The sequence below is a fragment of the Rosa chinensis genome, chromosome 4, assembly GCF_002994745.2.
Source record: "Rosa chinensis cultivar Old Blush chromosome 4, RchiOBHm-V2, whole genome shotgun sequence".
Classification (NCBI taxonomy): Eukaryota; Viridiplantae; Streptophyta; class Magnoliopsida; order Rosales; family Rosaceae; genus Rosa; species Rosa chinensis.
Genome location: NC_037091.1, coordinates 60589914 through 60610906, shown reverse-complemented (window position 1 = coordinate 60610906; position 20993 = coordinate 60589914). Strand labels below are relative to the sequence as shown.

The 20993-nt window shown below is 39.9% G+C and overlaps 4 protein-coding genes and 1 long non-coding RNA gene across 6 annotated transcripts; 3 read left to right on the top strand and 2 right to left on the bottom strand.

Moving 5' to 3' along the window:
• The first annotated feature begins 2125 nt into the window (after positions 1-2125).
• Positions 2126-3303, top strand: LOC112199697 (cytochrome P450 CYP749A22). The gene is made up of 4 exons (XM_024340673.1): positions 2126-2334; positions 2503-2599; positions 2688-2885; positions 3007-3303. The coding sequence occupies exons 1-4, from the start codon at positions 2126-2128 to the stop codon at positions 3301-3303; spliced, it is 801 nt and encodes a 266-aa protein (XP_024196441.1).
• A 1340-nt stretch (positions 3304-4643) lies between these two features.
• LOC121052603 lies at positions 4644-5592 on the bottom strand. The gene is made up of 2 exons (XR_005809596.1): positions 5451-5592; positions 4644-5333 (listed from the first exon to the last, which is right to left on the bottom strand). It is a non-coding gene; the product is annotated as an uncharacterized LOC121052603 (long non-coding RNA).
• LOC112197579 (cytochrome P450 CYP749A22) lies at positions 5360-7664 on the top strand. The gene is made up of 5 exons (XM_024338313.2): positions 5360-5695; positions 5777-6000; positions 6214-6446; positions 6633-7011; positions 7113-7664. Exons 1-5 carry the CDS (start codon positions 5398-5400, stop codon positions 7539-7541), a joined length of 1563 nt encoding a protein of 520 aa, XP_024194081.1. The 5' UTR covers positions 5360-5397; the 3' UTR covers positions 7542-7664.
• A 227-nt stretch (positions 7665-7891) lies between these two features.
• Positions 7892-12909, top strand: LOC121052602. Of its 2 annotated transcripts, none has more exons than XM_040517943.1 (2): positions 7892-8071; positions 12156-12909. In XM_040517943.1, the coding sequence occupies exon 2, from the start codon at positions 12221-12223 to the stop codon at positions 12788-12790; it is 570 nt and encodes a 189-aa protein (XP_040373877.1). In that variant the 5' UTR covers positions 7892-8071; positions 12156-12220; the 3' UTR covers positions 12791-12909. The 2 variants fall into 2 exon arrangements, with proteins under 2 accessions (XP_040373877.1, XP_040373878.1); XM_040517944.1 differs by having other exon boundaries at positions 7892-8076; positions 12161-12909.
• LOC112197578 lies at positions 8119-10504 on the bottom strand. The gene has a single exon (XM_024338312.1). It carries the CDS (start codon positions 10470-10472, stop codon positions 8229-8231), a length of 2244 nt encoding a protein of 747 aa, XP_024194080.1. The 5' UTR covers positions 10473-10504; the 3' UTR covers positions 8119-8228.
• Positions 12910-20993: the final 8084 nt, after the last annotated feature.

Here is a 20993-nt window from a genome sequence, read left to right as displayed (position 1 = left end):
GCGTGGACTCAAAGACTCTTTCTTGACTGCGGGTTTGGGGTCGGCGAAGGCATCGTAGAGGGAGTTGAGGAGGACCGGGAGGATGTCGGCAGTGAGGATCTGGATTGTTTTCTTGAGATTTTCGACGATAATTTGGTAACAGACGTCGGGCTAGAAACCTGAAATCTAAGTTTGGAGAGCGATTGAGAGTGTTATGACTCGGGCTAGAAACCCAATATCTAGGTTTTCAGAGCGATTGAGAGTGTTTTGACTCGGGCTAGAATGTTTTGATAGTGATCCGAGAGGGAAAGAAAGTTTCTAGGTTTAGTGGGTTCTTTTTTTCTTTATCTCGACAGACTGCTTGCAGGTTTGGCCGGTGAGAATATTTGTCTTGGTTTGGTAAGACTTGAAGAAGAGTTAAGTTCATCACACAACAGATAATTAAACAACTGTCGTAGAAGAGTATATAATGTCAAAGCAGGGAGCGAAATTTGGCTGCCTAGCTAAGTTTGGAAGGGGCAATTCAAATAGATTTGAGCCTTCAGACAACAGAATGTCTACAATCTGTTGTACCATTTTTTTATATCATTCACTAGGTATACCTAGTAGAAGGTGTCAAATTTTTACAACATTGGCGCCTAGTCGAAATTTGGAGCAAAATTTGGCGCTGGCTCTAATCATACAACAGATATAACTATACTGTTGTAGCTTGCAATATTCACACAACAGAACATGCATAATTGTGTTGTGTGATATAATTGATGAACTTGTCTTGGGAGAGAATTTTGAGTTCAGTGATGGCGGGATATATGCCGCTAAATTTTGTGTCATTTAGATAACGGAACATGCATAATTGTGTTGTGTGATAGAACTCTGAAAAAAAAGTTCTTCATTTAGTAGCATTCCCACAACAGAACTTCATTAATAGCGTTTTAGAATGGAATTCACGTTATCAGACGACGGTCACTTTTTAATCTCTTGTCTGATAGGTGTTGTGTGATGCACTTTTTGTAGTAGTGTAGATAGAATCTATATCGCACACACGCTACAGCTCGAGATTGCTGTGTAGAATTTCCAAAAAAAAAAATGCATAGAAGAAGTAAACCCTTACACTCGACGAACAAAATCAAAAGAGAAATAGTCGAGCTGAGCGAAGAGCAGCAACACACACCAAGCGTTCGACGAAATAACTATAACAAAACTTCAAGAATCAACCTCAATTACTTGTAGAAAACCACAATCGAACACCGAGTATGTAAAATCAAAGCTTCGAAGCTAACAATTACAGTAAATTTCAGCAACAATCTTCATCATCTTGTAGAATTAAACTTCTTCCTCAAAACAAGAAACTTATCTGAGTTTGTGTAGGAAATTGAATCGGATATAGAATCTTAGAACAATGATGAGCATGAGCAAACCCTAGGTCACAGATCAACCTGGCTTTTGATACCATGGAAGCTTTGCATATTTTCTTGAACAAAAAAAGAAAATGATGAAAAAGAGGTATGTATAGTGTTCAATTGAGAATGCAAAAAATATTACAGAATGAGAGGTACTAGTCATCTATTTATACAAGAGTGTCAAAGTAGTTGGCAAAATACACTTCTACCCTTAACAGATTTCACGTATAATTAGATTTTGGTCGTGCAAACAGGGAAGAATTTTCTTCAGTGGCAAGGTACTCGAGCTCAGTTGGTCGTGACGGAACCTGAATTGTGCAAGGAGATATTCAATAACAAAGATGGAGCTTATCCAAAACCCACGTCCCTAGTTCCAAATAAGATACTAATTGGGAATGGCCTTCCGTTATTAGAAGGTGAGAAATGGGCAAAATGGTGGAAGCTGGCTAACCATGCCTTCCATGGAGAGAGCTTAAAAGTAAGTTACTATTTACCAACAAAAATAAAAAGAAGAAGAAGAAGAAGACTAAAATAGGTTATACCTTCCTACAGTTTTGAGTATGGTTGGATTAAAATTTTTAAGGCTTTGAAAAGTAGCTCATGGTTTAACTTTTAGCTACATATTTTCGACAAATTTAACCAAAAATAGAGAACACCATTAAAGATCCCTACTAATTTATTAGTTGAACTTGTTGATTGTATGATGCATGGTCTTGTTTTTGTTTCACTGGAGTATGATTCCACAAATGATAGCTAGTGCTGAGACAATGCTAGGAAGATGGAAAAATCATGTAGGCCAAGAGATTGAGGTGTTTCAAGAATTTAGATTGTTGACTGCAGAAGTGATTTCTAGGACAGCATTTGGCAGCAGCTATTTGCAAGGATTTGAAATGTTAATGAAGTTAAGCTCCTTACTTGTCAACTTTGATCTCAAACTCAAGCTTCCAGGCATCAGGTTAACAGTTCTACACTAACACACTGTAGAATAGCCTTGTTATGCAGCAGCCAGAGCGTAGAAACTATCAAACTAGTATTAACAACACTTCATATATACTTGGAGGAGATTACATAAGTTCATATTGCAGCAATCTTCATAGATTTAATCTTTCACTTAATATTGCAGCAAATTTTTTAAGACCAATGATGAGATCGAAGTAGAGAAGCTTCGGAAAGGAATCCGCAACTCCATAATGGAGATTGTTAAGGAAAGAGAGGAGAAGGCAATGAGTGGGGAAGAAGAGAGCTTTGGGAGTGATTTTCTCGGCTTACAATTAATTAAAGGCTTATCATGATACCAATGACAACCAGAGGATTTCGATAGATGATATAGTTGATGAGTGCAAGTCGTTTTACTTTGCTGGACAAGAGACCGTCAATACTTTGCTTTCCTGGACTGTCTTTCTTCTGGCACTCCATAATGATTGGCAAGAGGAAGCGAGAAAGGAAGTCCTGCAATTATTCGGGAAAGAGACTCCAAATCCTAATGACCTTTCCAAACTAAAAACAGTAATTAAAGAAACCTTGAACTTATTACTTCTCTAAGCTAGCTAGGGGAAAAGATGTTGGTTTTTGAAGTTTTGAAATTGTTACTTCCTTGCAATATATTCATTTTCATATATTCATGCAGATGAGTATGATCATCAATGAATCCTTGAGGCTATATTCTCCCATTCTTTACGTTACAAGGAGTATTGAAAGGACAGTTAGACTTGGAAAGCTCATTGTTCCTGCTGATGTTGAGTTAATCATCCCATTTCTAGCAATACAACATGACCTTCAATTCTGGGGACAAGACGCACATCTTTTCAAACCAGACCGATTCTCAGAAGGAGTTGCTAAAGCAACTAACAACAACATGGCGACATTCATACCATTTGGAATGGGACCTAGGAATTGTGTAGGCCTTCACTTTGGCACCACTTAAGCCAAGATTGCTCTTTCAATGATCCTACAGCACTACTTCTTTACGCTGTCTCCGGGTTATGTTCACTCGCCCTTAAGGCAGCTGGCACTGCGCCCACGGCATGGAGTTCAAGTAATGCTACACTCGTTGTGAACTGTGAGGACTGAAGACGACAATTCCTAGTTAATTAGTACTTTTGTTTTTTTGTTTTTGTTTTTTTTTTAATATATAAAGGGACATTGGAGGCTGACTGACAATGTAGAGAATAAGTCACAGTATCACACCCTCAATCTAGAGAATCACTCCAGTATATTATGCCAATACTAACTAGCAAGAAAATTTCAAAGAGTAATAGATCCTTCATTAGAGCAAATGCACCGCACTGATCTTGGACGTCCAAGACCAGCCAAAATGGCAAAAAATGACAAAGCTGCAATGCACTGCAAACTTGTTGGACGATCAGATGCCTTCCCGACCAAGCCCAATGGCAAGTCTTGGACTTTGACTTGGTCGACCAAAATGGCACATGGGCCTCACATGGAAGGTGACGTAGGGTAATGGCTGTTGATCACTTTTGTCTTGTAGTTAAACATGGTGGGATTAAATATGTTTGAATCAGCTGCTTTTGTTCCAACAGCTATATCTGGGGATGCTTTTGTACCATTGGATTACATTTATAAAAAAACAACCATTGGATTAAATAGTGAATGATTGAGAGGCATTGACCTTGCCTATTTGGGGTGCATGAAAAAACTGAGAGGCAAAGGCAATATTAGTGAATAGTGCACAAATGGGAGGCAAGACCTTGCCTTTTGCCTTTGCCTATTGACTCTTGGGGTGCATTTGCTCGTAAGGACCGACAAATTTTAAGGATACACATTAATATTGTGAAGAAGCATTCATCCATTTTTCGGAGTTAGTTATGCCAATATTCCAGCATCAGCTTTGCATGAAGATTATTGAACACTTCATAATTAATAGTCATTCATCTTCAATGATTTTTTTTTTTTTTTTATCTCTCATCGATCTTTCAGAACCACTATTCGATCATGAGATCAATAGGTCATTCCCATATTGATTTGCACTCAGAGATGGAAATGGAATTACACTACAATAATATTCAAGATCGATAATGAATTAATGACAGAATATTAAGAAACCGAAACAAAAGCTAGAGGTTTTATATTGGATGTCGACAAATTTGATTTTCCCTAACAGAATACAGAGAAGAAGAACAGGATTGATGTGTGAGTTGGGAACTTCTAATAGGGGAGATCAAGTTACTTGAATGCGGCATTGCGGTCACTAGTAGCAGTCGGCAGATCCTATTCTTTATCTCCATAAAGTGATAAAACTAGCAATTTTGTTTTCAACATTTTCTAGAAGATACATTCTTTCAAATCCTCAAGGTGTCAAGTGAGACCAATCAATATATATTTTTTGATTTTAGGAAAGCAAGGATTTGAACTTATAACTTCTCTAACACCATAGATAAATAATACAGTTTTGTCGTGAGACCAAAAAAAAATGAAGTTTTAGGGGGGGCAAAATGAAATGAGATAGACTTGATATTCGGAAAGTAATCTTTTAGTCTAAGGTGGTGGTCTTTTTTTTTTTTTTTTTTAATCTTTTTCTTTTGGCAATGAAAGGTCTTGGTCAAATGTGGCAACTAGCTTGGGTCGTGGTCAGTGTACTGACTACTGTAATTATCCAAATCTCTGTCTGCGGGCACGTGCTACGCACATGCATCTAAGTTATACTAGAAAACCGGTTATAACAGGTATCTCCGCACGCAAAGCCAGAAATCCCCCTTTTTTTCTTTTTTTTTTTTTGAGATGAAGAAATCCCCCTCTTTGAAGCTACAGTTCCTGGTTGAGGAGGAAAGGATCTCGCACGGGTAGGCTTTCTCTACCGTTGGATTGTCATGAAAGTAACGGAGGCCATAGCCGGTCATCAACTCCGGACCATTCCTCCAAAATCCAAATCACCTCCCCATCCGGCGGGTCCACGTTACATGTGAATCCATAATCTCTCAATCACGTGCGACGCACCTGCGCCCGCGCACTTAGAAATTTAGAATAAAAAGAATCAAGAGAAACCAGACAACACGGAAGAATGATGAGTTGGGTGAGAGAGAGAGTCCTCACTCTTCCCGGTGTTTCGTGTACCTTTCTTCTTCTGTTGGCTTTGATCTTCATCAAGATAGTTCACAAACTATGGTGGACTCCAACTCGAACACAGAGGTTCATGGCTTCTCAGGGAATCAGAGGTCCTTCTTACAGACTCATCCATGGAAACAACAAAGAAATCAGCAACATGCTAAAGGAAGCCATGAGCAGGCCCATACCGAATTTATCACATGATGTACTATCTGCAGTTCAACCTCACATTCACTCATGGACCAAGAGCTATGGTAATTAACCAACCCTTAACTCAAAATCAAGTCTTACTTCAAAGATTTGGCCTTTAATTTTATGGTCACTATCTGCTACAGGGAAGAATTATCTACAATGGTATGGTCTTCAACCAGTTTTAGTCATTACAGAACCTGAGTTAGGCAAGGAGATTCTCAATAACAAAGATAGGGTTTATACAAAACAGAAGCCCAGTATCTATGTGAAGAAGCTATTGGGAGACAGCGTTTCCATGGCAGAAGGTGAAAAATGGTCAAAACTGAGAAAGATTTCCAACCATGCCTTCCATGGAGACAGCTTAAAAGTAATTAAGTTCCTTTGTTGCATGTATCTCTGACTTAAAAAAAAGTCGTTTAATTTATGCATAAATAGTACTACTTATTTGTGAAGGGTGATCCTTGCAAAGATTAGTGTAGTAGTAGACTATTAGGTAGTGGTAGTTGTCTCAACTGTTTATAAAAGAAGGACAAATTGTAGGACAATTTGCTAATTGAATTAGGGATTTGGGTTTTGCTAGAGTATGATTCCAGACATGATAGCTAGTGCTGAGACGATGCTCGAAGGGTGGAAAAAGCATGAAGGAAAAGAGATTGAGGTGTATGAACATTTTAGGTTGTTCACTTCAGAAGTTATTTCTAGGACAGCATTTGGCAGCAGCTATTTAGAAGGGAAGAATATTTTTGACATGTTGATGAAGTTAAGCTCTGTAATATTCAAAAATGCTCACAAACTCAGGGTTCCTGGCATCAGGTAGCTTCCTCTAAATTGAAAGAACTGATGTTCCTTGTAGATATTGTTGAATCTTCTTTTATATGATGTTCTGGATTACTTGAATGAAGATAGACTTTTGATGTCAACTGCTGAATGTAGTTAGTCTCAAAAGTCTTATCTTCATTCAAGTAACACTCATGCTTAGTGTTAAATTCAAAATTGCAGCAAGTTTTATAAAACCAGTGATGAGAAAGAATCAGAGAAGCTTGAGAAAGGAATAGGAGACACCATAATAGAGATTGTTAAGAAAAGAGAGAGGGAGGCAGTGACTGGAGAAGAAGGCAGCTTTGGGACTGATTTTCTTGGATTGCTTTTAAAGGCTCGCCATGCTACCAATGACAAGCAGAGAATTTCAGTGAATGAATTGGTCGAGGAGTGCAAGACATTTTACTTTGCTGGACAAGAAACAACCAACTCTTTGCTTGTTTGGACTGTCTTTCTTCTGGCCCTCCATCCGGAATGGCAAGAGGAAGCAAGAAAGGAGGTCCTGCAGTTATTTGGCAAAAAAACTCCAAATCCTGATGGCCTTGCCAAACTAAAAACGGTAAGAAAGTCAAAAACTCCGTCCTCATGTATATGTTTGTCTAAATGGGAGAAATGTTTTAGTTAACCGTGAGTTACTCTCAATATTTTATTTTCATGCAGATGAGTATGATCATCAATGAGTCTCTGAGGTTATATCCTCCTGTGATTTTCCTTGTACGAACAGTGGATAAGGAAGTTAAATTGGGAAACCTTATTATACCTGCTAATGTTGAATTGCTTGTCTCAAATCTAGCACTTCATCATGAACCTCAGTTCTGGGGACAAGATGTGAAACATTTCAAACCTGAGAGATTTTCTGAAGGTGTTGCTAGTGCTACTAACAACAACATGGCTGCATTCTTACCCTTTGGAATGGGACCTAGAACTTGTGTTGGCCTCAACTTTGCCGCCATTGAAGCAAAGATTGCTCTTTCAATGATTCTACAATGCTACTCCTTCACCCTTTCCCCAGCCTATGTCCACTCGCCCTTTCAGTTTCTCACAGTTCGTCCACAGCATGGACTTCAAGTAATTTTACACTCAGTATGAGTTGCGAATACCGAAATTTCACGTAAAATCTTGCATTCCATATATAGGATATTGTAGCCTGTAAAATGAATAAACATAACTATTGGTATTTTAACTTTCACACCAGTGGTGGCATTTGTACCAGTTCATGTTCTAGCCCTTCTCAGTTGCTTACATATTCCAAGGATTTGATTCCAAGGCAATAGTTCTGGGTATTTGAGTCTTGCATGGGTGATTCCATTTCAGTTTTCTGCAACTTGGGTAGGATCTTGAAATTGCTTTTGGTTTTTTGACTCTTTCTCTAAAAACAAATTGGAAAATGTTCCATGTGATCCATAAGCACCTATAAATATCTAAAATCAACAGGCTTTACAGAAACTTACCAGTTTATGGTAGGGAGATTCTTGGAGGATTTCTTACTTACATAATGAATTACCTATCACTGGGCTAAGGGTTTTATTTAAAGAAAAGAATGTACGTAAGCAACACTTACTCTGTTATTCTCTCATGGGTTGGACAAATATAGTACACTGGCATTGCCTAGTCATGGCCTCTGTGTTAGGGTCCTAACCCTAAGAGAAATGGAAAACAAAGGAAATAGAAAAACAAAAGCCAAATTCAATTCAATTCTCAGATTCCTTCTACAATGCAGCTGGACTCCAGCTATATAGTCAGCATCGACGACGTCGTTTTACATAATTGGACCTACTATGGGCTTTCACAGCCAAAAGAGCTATTATGGGCCTCGATACACACTTGGACTTGGAGATCATAGAATTGGGTCCTAACAACACCACCCCTCTTCAATTGAAACTTGACCTCAAGTTTAAGAAATAATCTGCCCAGTGAATAATGGAAACCTGTCCTCTTGTCTAAGTTCATGGAATCTGCAGCAAGTGAATCAACTTGAGGCTTATACCTCATCCCCCATTCCAGTTCAATCTTAGCAAGCACTGAAATGCCATACAGAAAGTAACCCAAGTAATAATGGTGATCAATGTAAAGTCCAAACCCGAAGTCTGCACCATAATCCAATGATCCTTGTTTAGTAAAATTGCCACCCCATTTAATCTCATAAGAACCATTTTCACCAAGAATTCCATCTAACCATGACTCAATTGCATCCCTCAAGTACTTCTCAATCGCCAGAACCTTGAGATTCTTCACACGTATTTCTGCAATGCGATACAAGGTAGGACTATGCTGTGAAGTCTTAACCCGTTTAGCATCCAACTGCAAGTGTAAGCTACAAAAAGATGATGTAAAGGGCAGTAGAATAAAGTCAACCATAAAGCTGGAGCATATTTTCTTTTGTGGTGGCCGCACTTGATAATCCACCAGAGTCTCCAATTGACTCTTAATGTCAAAGACTTTAGCCAATTCCTTGAGATACTTCATGATCTTTGACTTGTAATACCAGAATAATTGATCATTAGTTCCACCTAGGACCAATGCACTGATAAAAATTGCAAGTACTCTAGGTAGTTCAATATCTCCAATAAGAATATTGTCTTTAGGTTGATCAGACATAGTCCACAAATAATCCCCAAAAATGATCATCAGTACATGCCAAGCATCATTTTTGGACCCATCAGTAGTGATGCTAAAGACACCATGAGGCGAGTAATTCAGAAGTGAAAACCTCTCAAGAATATAATCATCATCACCATCATAATAATGACATAGCCCAATAGCTTTGAGTATTATGGCCAATAACAATGTAAGCCCCTGTACGCATATCACTGATAACCCAAACCATTTGCAGATGTACAAGTTTGACCTTACCAATGCTTTGAATTGCTCATGACATAGATAAATGTTCTTGCAAGACTGATCAAGCTCACCAATTTTAATGCAACCACTACAATCTTTCCCAAGAGATGACGCAAGAGCTGCAATTAAATTCTCATCTCGTTCCACATTATTTAGAAGCAAGGTAGCAGCAAGAAATAACAGTAAGGGTCTAGCAATTGTTTGAAAAACAGAGATGCACTTAGAATAGGAGTCATCAATGTCTCCAAGAGAACTATGCACATTAATACACATGATGCCCTTCAGTTCATCCAAAGGCCTAGTGGACAAAATCATCACCAACTGCATAATGACCGAAAAATCCAAGATTTGGCTTTCCTGTAGGTGTACCTCAACGACCACACTAAGAGCAAACAAATTGGTTTCCATATCCTTCCAAGATATTGGTGCATTTCCTTCCATTATCTCAAACCTACGAGCAATAAACAAACACATCTTCTCCAAATTGTTTGCGAACCCACCATCAGTTTCCATTTCAAACACTTTAGCAAGTAAAATTTTCATTAATGTCAGTGAAGCAGTGCTCTGTCTCTCTTGAAATGAAGAAGCTAGCTTGGAGCAACAACTCAGTATAGGAGCATAAGAGAATTGCGTGGGAAGCATCTCATGTTGCCTCACTTTCTTAGAGTACGTGAAAGCTTCCTTATCTTGAGAATTGACTAAAAGACCTGCTATCGTAGCGTTCCAATAGACATCCAATCCTTGCATATTATGAAATATATGCTTTACCTCCATGTGGTCTTCATTCTGGAAATAGTCAGAGAGTATGGCATCCCATGAAATCACATTTGAGCAAAGGATGTTATCAAACATTTGACGGCCACTTTTTTTGTCACCAAACCGGACACAAGCTGCAATCAAATTGACATTCCAATAAAAAACACTAACTTCAGGTATACCAGCAAAAATCTTCCCAAAATCACTGGCATCATCATCTTTGTATAAGTTTTCTTCTATGGGTCCCTTTCTGCTGCGGTTTCCAGACTCTCCACTCCCATCACAATTTCCATCTTTTTCTTTATCATCCGGACCAATTGAGTGGGTAGCTTGATCTATACCTGCATCACTAGTATCAAAGTTCACTTGTAAAGACTCCTTGGATTTACCATAAGATTCATGTCCTTCAGGAAAACCAATCATATAGGTTTTAGTTATTGGAAATGGGTCTTCAGCATCCCCTGACCTCCCAGCTTTACCAGAACGACCCAATATATAGCATTCGATAAGTCCACATCTGGCCTAGGCATTCTATCAAACAGGTGGAGAGCATGGTCTTCTAACCTCTCATCATTCACTTCGACGTCATAGGCAGACCATGGTTTAACTTGATGAATGGAGGTTCCCTGTGTAGGAACTAAACCCAACTCTTGTTTCAAGCTAGCAGTAACCAACTCAGGTCCTTCACTCATAGAATTATGATTGACATCAACGTTAATATTGACAGCAAGGCTAACAAAGTACTCAGTAGCATTTTCACAAATAAGTTTCTTTCTTTCAGTTTTTAAACACAAGGAATGAATTGAATCTAAGGTCTCTTGAACTTTCAGAGCTTCAGAAACTATAGGAGGCACTGAACTTACATCACTGTTGTTCTCTTGGGAGCCCAAGCTACTGCTGTAGCAATTGCATGTGTTTCCATTGCCATCATGTAGCGTGAATTTTCGTTGTTCGGTCTGCTTCAACAACCAAGACGGTTGGGCCACTGGTTCTGGATTCACAACAGCAACAAACACTTTGTCATACTCGGATTGCAATTCAACATCGCGGCCAAGTTGATCGAATCCATTCTCCAAGCTCACACCTATTGGAACCTCAATGCCTTTAATTTTAGATTCATCCATCGTGCTCAAACAACCCATAGCTTGCACTTGAACGGAGCCCGTCGTCATAATCGGAGAAGAACCCGGTGAGCAAAACGAGTTGATCTCTGGGCCCCTCTCAGCTAACCCGATTCCCGACTTCTGCTGCACCAACCTCGGTGGACTCTGAGCTCCCCATTCCCGATTGAGCTGCTGAGGATGATAAGAGTGAGGAGGTCCGTGAGAAAGAGATTGAGGATAATGATGGTGCGCATAATGAGGAGGCGGTGGCGGATGATAATAGGCCAGCGAGGGAGGTAGATGGTCGGCGTGAGGTGGTGGAACCCACTGTTGTGGAAGCGACGGGGGCTGTAATGAGTGGTACTGGTACTGGTTTTGGCTCGAGTACCATACCCCTTGCTGCTGGTGAAGGATTGGTGGTCTTGACGACAGCGGAGGTTGGTGCTGCTGGTAATGGTAGGGATCCGCCATTACAGCTGGTGGTGGCGGCGGCGGCCTCAACTGAGCTGTTCGCTCCAACCGAAATTGCCTCAATTCGTTTAATATCTCGGACTGAAATATAGCCTGTTCCGTCGCCATTGATGCCATGGATTTGTGAAGTTCACGACATTCCGCCGCTGTCTCACGAAATCCCGCCGCCGTCTCTTCTAACTCGACTTGGAGCTTCATCCTCAAATTACCTGGGTCAGGTGGACGCGGTGGTGTTGATGAATATGGTGGTGGATCTCCAGCTCTCCTCGGCCCCATGGTTTGGAGCTCTGATACCAGTTGTTAGGGTCCTAACCCTAAGAGAAATGGAAAACAAAGGAAATAGAAAAACAAAAGCCAAATTCAATTCAATTCTCAGATTCCTTCTACAATGCAGCTGGACTCCAGCTATATAGTCAGCATCGACGACGTCGTTTTACATAATTGGACCTACTATGGGCTTTCACAGCCAAAAGAGCTATTATGGGCCTCGATACACACTTGGACTTGGAGATCATAGAATTGGGTCCTAACACTCTGCTAGGGTTTCCAATAGCCTGAGCCTTGTATCTTGATCTGATTTTTCTCGCTTGCCTGTCAATGATGTCCACATCTGGTTTTAGTTGTCCGTGGTCTTTCTTGGATGGAAGTGCAGTTGTGCCGCCAAAGTCTTATGCGGCTGTGACGGCGACGCCAGCGATTCCAATCGCTAACCTTCCCTTGCCTGTAATCCACGAAGGGAGAACGACGATTACTATCTCAGAGGAGGGGTATCAATCTAGGTTGGAGAAGTGCAAACATATGCTGCTAGGGCGTCTCCATTCGTCTGCCAATGTTAAACCCTACTCTCCTTCTGAATTGCACCGTAAGCTAGGATTGGTTTGGGGAGAGATCGGTCACTGGAGACTTATACCTATGGGGAAGGGCTACTACTCATTCAGCTTTTCCTCAGATGCAGCACGCTTTCTTGTTTTGGAGAAGGGTGCGATCGCGCTTAAGCCTAGAATATTTAGGTTTATGCGTTGGACCCCTAATTTCTCCCCTGCGCATCAGAAGAACACGAATGCTCAAGTTTGGGTGAATTTTTGGGACCTTGGTCTTGAATTTTGGGAGCCAATCACTTTGTTTGAAATAGCAAATGGAATTGGAGTTCCAGTGAAGGTTGATTAGAATACCTTAGATCGAAACTTTGGACTTTTTGCCAGGGTTTTGATTGACATTGATTTATCTGCAGAATTACCTAGTGAATTGGCTGTACGTCATAAAAATGGGGAGATGATGGTCATTGAGGTTGGTTATGAGCGCCTTCCTGATCTTTGCTCTCATTGTAGCAATGTTGGGCATAGGGTTACTGCATGTAAACTTGTGCAGAAACCAGTGGTAACAGATGAGAGGGAGACTAGTAGTGGCCGATCTGGAAAGCCTAGACGGCGTCGACATAGAACAAAGCAGGTTTATGTCTATTTAAGAGTACAAAGGGAAAAAGCAGGTTGAGTTGGCTCCAACTACTAAGCTCATAGTTAATGTGGATGGAGAAGGTTCATCTTTTGCAAGAAAATCTCCTCCTCCAGAGGGCAGGATTGATGCAATTGTTGAACAAGCAGTTATACCAGTTGTTGAGCAAACAAATATCGAGCAAGTGACAGTTCCAATTGTTGAGCAAGGGCTGCTCCAATTGTTGAACAGGTTGTAACAATTGAGGGAATGGTTGCTGCTACTTGTCCTAATGTGTAGGATGTTCTTGTCTCTGAGGAGAACACAGGGACTCCACATTTACTTGCAACAACTCATAGGAGCGATGACGCCGTTAGAGGGAATAATGATCACAACGTTGGTGATTCTAGTATGGGCACAGTAGTGTCTGATAGTGAATCGGACTTAGTTGCTCCCACTAATGACGTTTCTTCTTCTCCTATTGAGAGTTGGTATGAGAAAACTGAATGAGGGGACGATGAGACTGCCCAAGAGTTTACTAATGTGACCTCTGGGAGGTCAACAAGAAAGGCAGCGAAAGCAGAGAGCCGGGAAGCTTATCTACAACGTTTGAGTACTCAATGAAGATCTTTTATTGGAATTTAAGGGGTATTGCTAATGACCCCACTCAGGATGCTTTAAGAGAGTTTGTACTGGCTCACAACCCTGACGTTCTATGTATAGCAGAGCCTTTTGTTGCCTTGGATTCAATTCCCATATCCTTCTGGCGATCGTTAGGCATGAGAGTTGTTGGTACAAATGACCGAGGTTCTTCATTACCTAATCTTTGGGTTTTCTGCAAGATTTCTCTTGCACCTTGGATCAGGGTGTTGTTTGCCTCTGATCAGCAGGTTTCTTTGCAAGTGATGTTTGATTCTGGAAATTGCTCGTACTACAATGGCTGGCCGCCGGAAGTTATGGGAAGATATTGCTGATGTTAAAGGTCGTTTTGTTACTGGGCCGTGGTTAGTTTTCAGTGATTTTAATGCAGTTCTTGGGGCTCATGAAAAGAAAGGTGGTGCCCCTCTTGTAGGCGTTCATGTGAAGAATTTCAAGCAATGTCAGATGTTTGTGAGCTTATTCATGCGGATACTAAAGGGGCAGAATTTACATGGGTCAGACGAGGTGGTTTTTGTGGAAATGTGGAACTAAGGTTAGATAGAAGTCTTGCTAATTTGAATTGGATGGATGAATGGGATAAGTTTGATTGTTGCACCTTGCCCATGGTTTGCTCAGATCACAATCCACTCCTCATGTCTTTTTCAAAGTTTTCGGGGCCTCATTTTAGTCTTTTCCGATTTCGTGGTTGGAGCAAAAAGACTTTATGAGTTTTGTTAGAAGTTGTTAGTCGTCTACCACTTCTTTCGGGTGTCCATTTTCTATTCTGCAATATAAGTTGTGTAACTTGAGGAAAGCTCTCCGTACTTGGAATTGGGAGGTGTTTGGGGATGTTCATCGTCGGGTTGAGTTGGATCTTGCAGCCCTCGCTGATATTCAAAGTATGATTGCAGCTTCTGGGGGTTCTGAGGAAGATTTTGTAAAAGAGACTGAATTGCAGGCTAATTTGAATGAATTTATTGGCCGACAGGAAATTTTATGGCGAGAAAAATCAAGGTTGCGGTGGTTGTTTGAAGGAGACCGTAATTCTTCTTATTTTCATGCTATGTGTAGAGTTAGCCGGAATCGTTCTTCTATTACTGTACTTTGTGATGGTGATCAGGTGCTTGAGGATCCTCATTCTATTCAAACTCATATACTGGGCTATTATATTAATCTTTTCGCTAAACAGGCAGACTATCAAGATAATGGTTTGGTGTCCAGGGTGATTCAATCTATGGTTAGTTGATTACTATTGAGGAAAATATAGTGCTTACTAGTGTTTCAATGCTGGAGGAAATTTGGGCGGCTGTCAAATCAATGGATCCTGATAGTGCTCCAAGGCCGGATGGATTTAATGGTCATTTTTTTATCTCTTGCTGGGAGGTTTTTGGTGTCGATGTCATTAATGCAGTTCAGTATTTCTTTTAGCATGGTCAGTTGTCAGCTTCTTTTAACTCCGGCCTCATAATTTTAATCCCAAAGGTTGATCATGTTGATTCCATAAAGCAGTTCCGCCCTATTGCTCTCACCAATTTTGTGTTCAAATTTATTCCAAAGATCATAGTTCTTCGGTTGTGTCCAATTGCATCACGTATTATTTCACCTCAACAATATGCTTTTGTTGCGGGAAGGAACATATCAGATTGTATATTGACGACATCAGAATGCTTCAATCTGTTGGACTCCAAATGTCATGGAGGAAATCTTGCAATTAAGGTTGATATTACTAGAGCTTTTGATACTCTGTCATGGGATTTTCTTCTTCATGTTCTTCAGGCTTTTGGATTTCACCCGGTCTTTGTGCAGTGGGTGCGTGCTTTACTTTTGTCTGCCTGATTCACACGCGATTTATATGTGGTTCTAGCCCTAACTACCTTGAAATTAACGAATACTCAAGCATTATTTCGTAGTATTACTCTGTTTTCTTCATTTGTAGGAAATTATGGTCAAGAGAGAAAAAAGATGAAAGAAATAGCGAATTCGAGCAAAAAGTCAACTTCGACTAAAGGACAAAAAGTCAACTGGTTGACCATCAGGTCAACCAAGTCAACTTGGCCCGATAGTAAAAAGTTCGAGGCCCAAGACCAAAGAAGCACACAAGTGAAGACCCAAGCCTACTTGTATTACATCTTTGTATTCAAATTTCAAATTCAAAATTGATGTAATGACAATAATAATTAGTTGACCACACATTTCACACACATCACACATGTGGATGAAGATATTTATTTGTATTCACACTAGACACACACTTACTTACACTTTTACCCTCCGGTTTTCTTTTTATTTTCCAAAATGTTTTCTAATCTCCTAATTCTTTACATTTTTATTAGGTTGTTTTAGTATTTTTATTTTATCATTTTTCTACTTGTTTTTGAGCCCTTAGATCTAGGGTACAAGTCTAATCTTGACCCTTGAACCCAATGGGGTATTTAAGCACCTTTGCACACACATTTCAGAAGCTTAAGACCCATTTTTCTTCACCCTAGGCCTTTTGGCCGAATTTGGGACTTCTCTCTCTTCTCACCTCTTCTTCTCTTCTTCATCCCCCATTCTTCACATGTAAGCTTGCACAAGGAGGAGACACACACATTTCCGGTATATAGGCCACCATCTCTACACCATGGCTTCCTAAGGGTAGCAAGAGAAGCCATGAAGTTATGGCAATAGCTAGTGACAAGCTTTGCCTTAAATTTCATGGATTTCTCCTCTCTTTCCCTCTTCTTTCTCTCTCTTATTTCTTGCTTATGGTGTTATTGATGTGTATTGATATATACTTGTGTGTGACCTCTCATGGTTTTAGGGTTTTGAAACCCAAGTTTAGTTTTATATGGTTTTGTTGAGGAATTAATAAAATTGATGTTTATTCATATGATTTGTGTACTCTTGCTTTAATTTCTTCACTCTAGATCTATGGTTTAGGTTTTCCCCTCCTTAATCTATGTTTGGTGTGTTGAAATTGGAAAATTAAATTGGGGAATTTATATTTCAATTTAGATTATGGCATGAGTATGGTGGAATTTGCCCATTGCATATCTCTATTTCCATCTGGATTTCTTAGATTGTGGTCCTCCAATCACCCAATTTTGAGTATTATTACCCTTGATTGTCGGAATAGTATTTGGAATTGTTGGGAAGGGTAATTGTTATCACAAATATTCTTTTCGACCTTATTATTTGTGGTGATGGTTGCTAGAGTGTGTTACAATCGATTGTCAAAACATAAAGCATTTAGCTTTGAGCACTTATGGCCCTAACAAGGCATAAGGTTTGAGACTAGTAGAGGGTAGCCAAAAACTACGTATTCTTTCTTCTTCTTGTTTTTGCTTAGGGTTTGACTACTATTTTATGACAATCAATTTAGCTTTCTTTTCAACCTCTTAATGCTAAATGGAAATCCGACAAAACATTTGAAGCACCATTTGAATTAATCATCATCGTTCCATATAATTTTAGATTTGTGTGGAGAATCTTGAATTCCATGGTGACCCTTGATGCGATGCATCCCATCCTTCTATCTATCTTATTTTTATGTTGTAGTTAGTTAGTTTATTTATCATTTATGAAAATCCAAAAATATTGTGACTTTCCCACTACCATTCATTTGTAAATCCATGTGGGCGTGAGCATTACAAGCACTTTTGTGTGTTTCACGGCCCTATATAGGCCTTGCTTGGTGCAAGGCTGTCTATGTGACTTTGTGTGATGCAAAGTCATGCTTGAATGAGGCTCGGTGCCTTGTTTAACATTTTTTTTAGTTTTATTTGTTTTGTGCAAGTGATTGTCGGTGACCTAGAACCATAAGATTCTTAGCTAGCTCGTAATCCCCTAGGTACGATAAACTAGGACGTAAATACTTCCCATCTTTGATGACCGTGTTGATTGTTACGCAATAGGCGAATGAAAAACGCTCAAATCACTGCCAAGCTTTCTCTTCTTATTAATGGGAGACATGTGGGGTATTTTTCATGTGAGACGGGTGTGCGTCAAGGTGATCCTCTTTCTCCCTTACTCTTTTGCTTGGCAGAGAAGGTCCTTAACTGTGGAATCACTTTACTCGTTTCTTCCAGGCAATTGCAACATATTTCATCTCCACGAGGCACTCTTGCTCTTGCCCATGTTTTATTTCAAATGATGTTATTGTTTTTTGCTGGGGTGACAAGCACAAATTATTGAAGATTATGAGGTTCTTTGATGAGTATGGTACCATTTCTGGGCAAGTCATTAACAAGGAGAAGTCTCATATTTTTATTGGGAAGAGTATGCATTCAAGGCGGCATTCTATTTCAAATTTCTTGGGCGTTCCTTTGGGGTCTGCTCCATTCATGTATTTGGGTGCCCCGATATTTCATGGCAAGCCTCGTGCTTCTTATTTTACTCAGATTGTGGACAAAATCAAGATAAAATTATCGAGCTGGATGAGGACTCTTTTGTCAATGGCAGGGCGTTTACAACTTATTAAGTCTGTTATTTCCAGCATGTTGGTATACACATTTCAAGTTTACGAATGGCCTATGCCTGTGGTAAGAAAAATTGAAGTTTGATGCCGTAACTTTCTATGGCCTGTGTCTGCTTTTAAAGGCTCATCATGCTACAAATGACAAGCAGAGGATTTCGGTGGATGAATTGGTTGTGGAATGCAAGACGTTTTACTTTGCTGGACAAGAGACCACCAATACTTTACCTGCTTGGCCTACTCTTCTTCTGGCACTCCATCCTGAATGGTAAGAGGAAGCAAGAAAGGAGGTCCTGCAGTTATTTGGTAAAGAAACTCCAACTTATGATGGCATTGCCAAATTAAAAACAGTCAGATCCCTCTTTCTAACTCATTTGATAATCTGAAACGTTCAACTAAGTTTGAAACTAATCTTGGTTGCTCAATCTCTTATTCTTTATTTTGATACATGCAAATGAGTATGATCATTAATGAGACTCTAAGGTTATATCCTCCTGCTATTTTGCTTGCAAGGAAAGTTTCAAGGGAAGTTAGACTAGGAAAACTCTTGGTTCCTGCTAATGTTGAATTGCTCGTCCCAACTCTAGCACTTCACCATGAACCTTAGTTCTGGGGAAAAGAAGTGGAATTGTTCAAACCAGAGCGATTCTCTGAAGGGGTTGCTAAAGCTACTAATGATAACATGGCCGACTTCATGCCTTTTGGATTGGGACCCTAAATATGTGTAGGATTCAACTTTGCTGCCCTTGAAGCAAAGATAGCTATGTCAATGATTCTACAACGCTACTCATTTACCATTTCCCCAGGTTATGTCCACTCGCCTTTTCAGTATGTTACTGTTCGCCCTCATAATGGAGTTCAAGTAATTCTACACCCACTTTGAGCTGTGAAGACCAGAACTTCACATAAAATCTTAAAGTTGGATATATATTATGCTAGCTTATGAAACAGCAACTGCTAAACTGTTTGTCAAGAATCAAAATGGTGCTTAATTAAACACCACACCTCCAATAAATAAAATAGAAAATTACATACAAGTGTCATTTTGAAACTCTAATTAGCCATAAGGCCACAAAACTCTTTTTGTCTTCTTAAGGCCACTTTCACCTTCAAATTATTTTGTCTCTGACAAATTTACCCTTTCATTTAACAAGACGTCAAAACCAACCTGAGATCCTATTCAATCCATTCTCTTCAAAAAAAAAAAAACAGACCCATCGTTCTCTCTTTTCTCTCTCTCGTCCGCGATTCAACCTTCTCTCTCTCTGTGGCTGTCATCCATGGCATCGCCGACGAAGAACATCTCCAACGTGAGAAGCTCTCCCTTGGCGGCAACCGACGATTGCTCATCCCTGGCCGAAAGATCTCGACGGAGAGAAGCTTTGTTACGGATCGGAGCGAAACGAGGCGGCATTGTTTCACCACCTCCTCCTCTTTCTCCCACGTTTTCTCTAATCTCGATGCTGATTTGAAGCAGATCTGAGCTTGGGAGATCCGTTGAAGCATCGATCGGTGACGCTTCTCCTTTAGATTGTTCGCCTTCGGTGACCTCCAGCTTCAGTTGTCCTCATCTTCCTCTAGAAAGTCGTTCAGAATACACCAGCTAGTGGTCAACTTCTCAGGCGGGGTCAAACTCCAGGTGGCGAAGGCCGACAGCCGCAACCAGAGGAGGATGTTGTCGACTCATGTGGTGTCGTCCTCGAAATTGAGCTTGTAGCTGGGAGAATTGTGGCTGAAGCCGCCGTCCTTCGCATCTGAAAATGAGATTCCGGCACCTGTCCTTGATTCGATTTCGTTCGACTTCTTTCCGGTGACGAGTTGTCCTCAATGCCATTTATTTTGCTGAGTTTTTGATTTTGGTATAGATTTGTGGTTTTAATTTTGTATTGTTACTGTTTTTGGAAAAGGTAGAAACTCATTTGTTCCCTATGCCTGATTTGATGCATTGTTGGCTTTTGTCACTAGATTTTGTGATTGATTTATGGACATGTAGTGATTAGCGTTCTCTGTTGGTAGGTTTGTGTCACTAGATTTTGTTCTGCTTGGTTATAGCTTTTGACATTTATGAGAGTAGCTTTTGGTGATGGTAAGAGTAGTTTTTGTTATTGGTGAGAGTAGTTTTCTGGTGTTGATGACAGTAGCTTTTGGTATTTGTAACAGTAGCTTTTGTTGGTGGGGATAGTGGATTTTGATTTTGAGGAGTGTAGCTTTTGTTGGTCATAGTAGCTTTTATTATTGGTAACAGTAGCTTTTTTTGTTAGTGACAGTGGTTTTTGTTGTTAGTGACAGTAGCTTTTGTGATCTCGTTGGAAATCTCACCAACGTAGTTTTTGTTTGTGACAATAGCTTTTGTTGCTGGTGATATTAGCTTTTGTGACCTCACCAGAAATCTCACTAGCATAGCTTTTGTTGCTAGTGACAGTAGCTTTTATTGCTGTGATAGTAGCTTTTGTGTCCTCACCGAAAGTTGCCGGAAATCTTATCAGAGTAGCTTTTGTTGCTAGCCACAGTAGCTTTTGGTGTTAGTGACAGTAGCTTTTGTAGTCGCCGGAGTTGGCCGTAGGTCAGCCGGAGTTGACCGGAGACCTCGCCGGAGAGGAGAGACAATGATTGTTGACTTTTTACTCTAATGACATTTATGTAAATATGTTAGTTTTTATATCTAAAATATAACACCCTTTTTAATCTAGTGGCCTTATAAGAAAAAAAATTAGTTTGTGTCCTTATACCTAAAAAAACATTGAAAGATACATTTATATGTAATTAACCCTAAATAAAACATCACATCTCTGAATTAATATATGCAACTCACGAAATAAGGACACTTCCTATGCATGCTTTTTT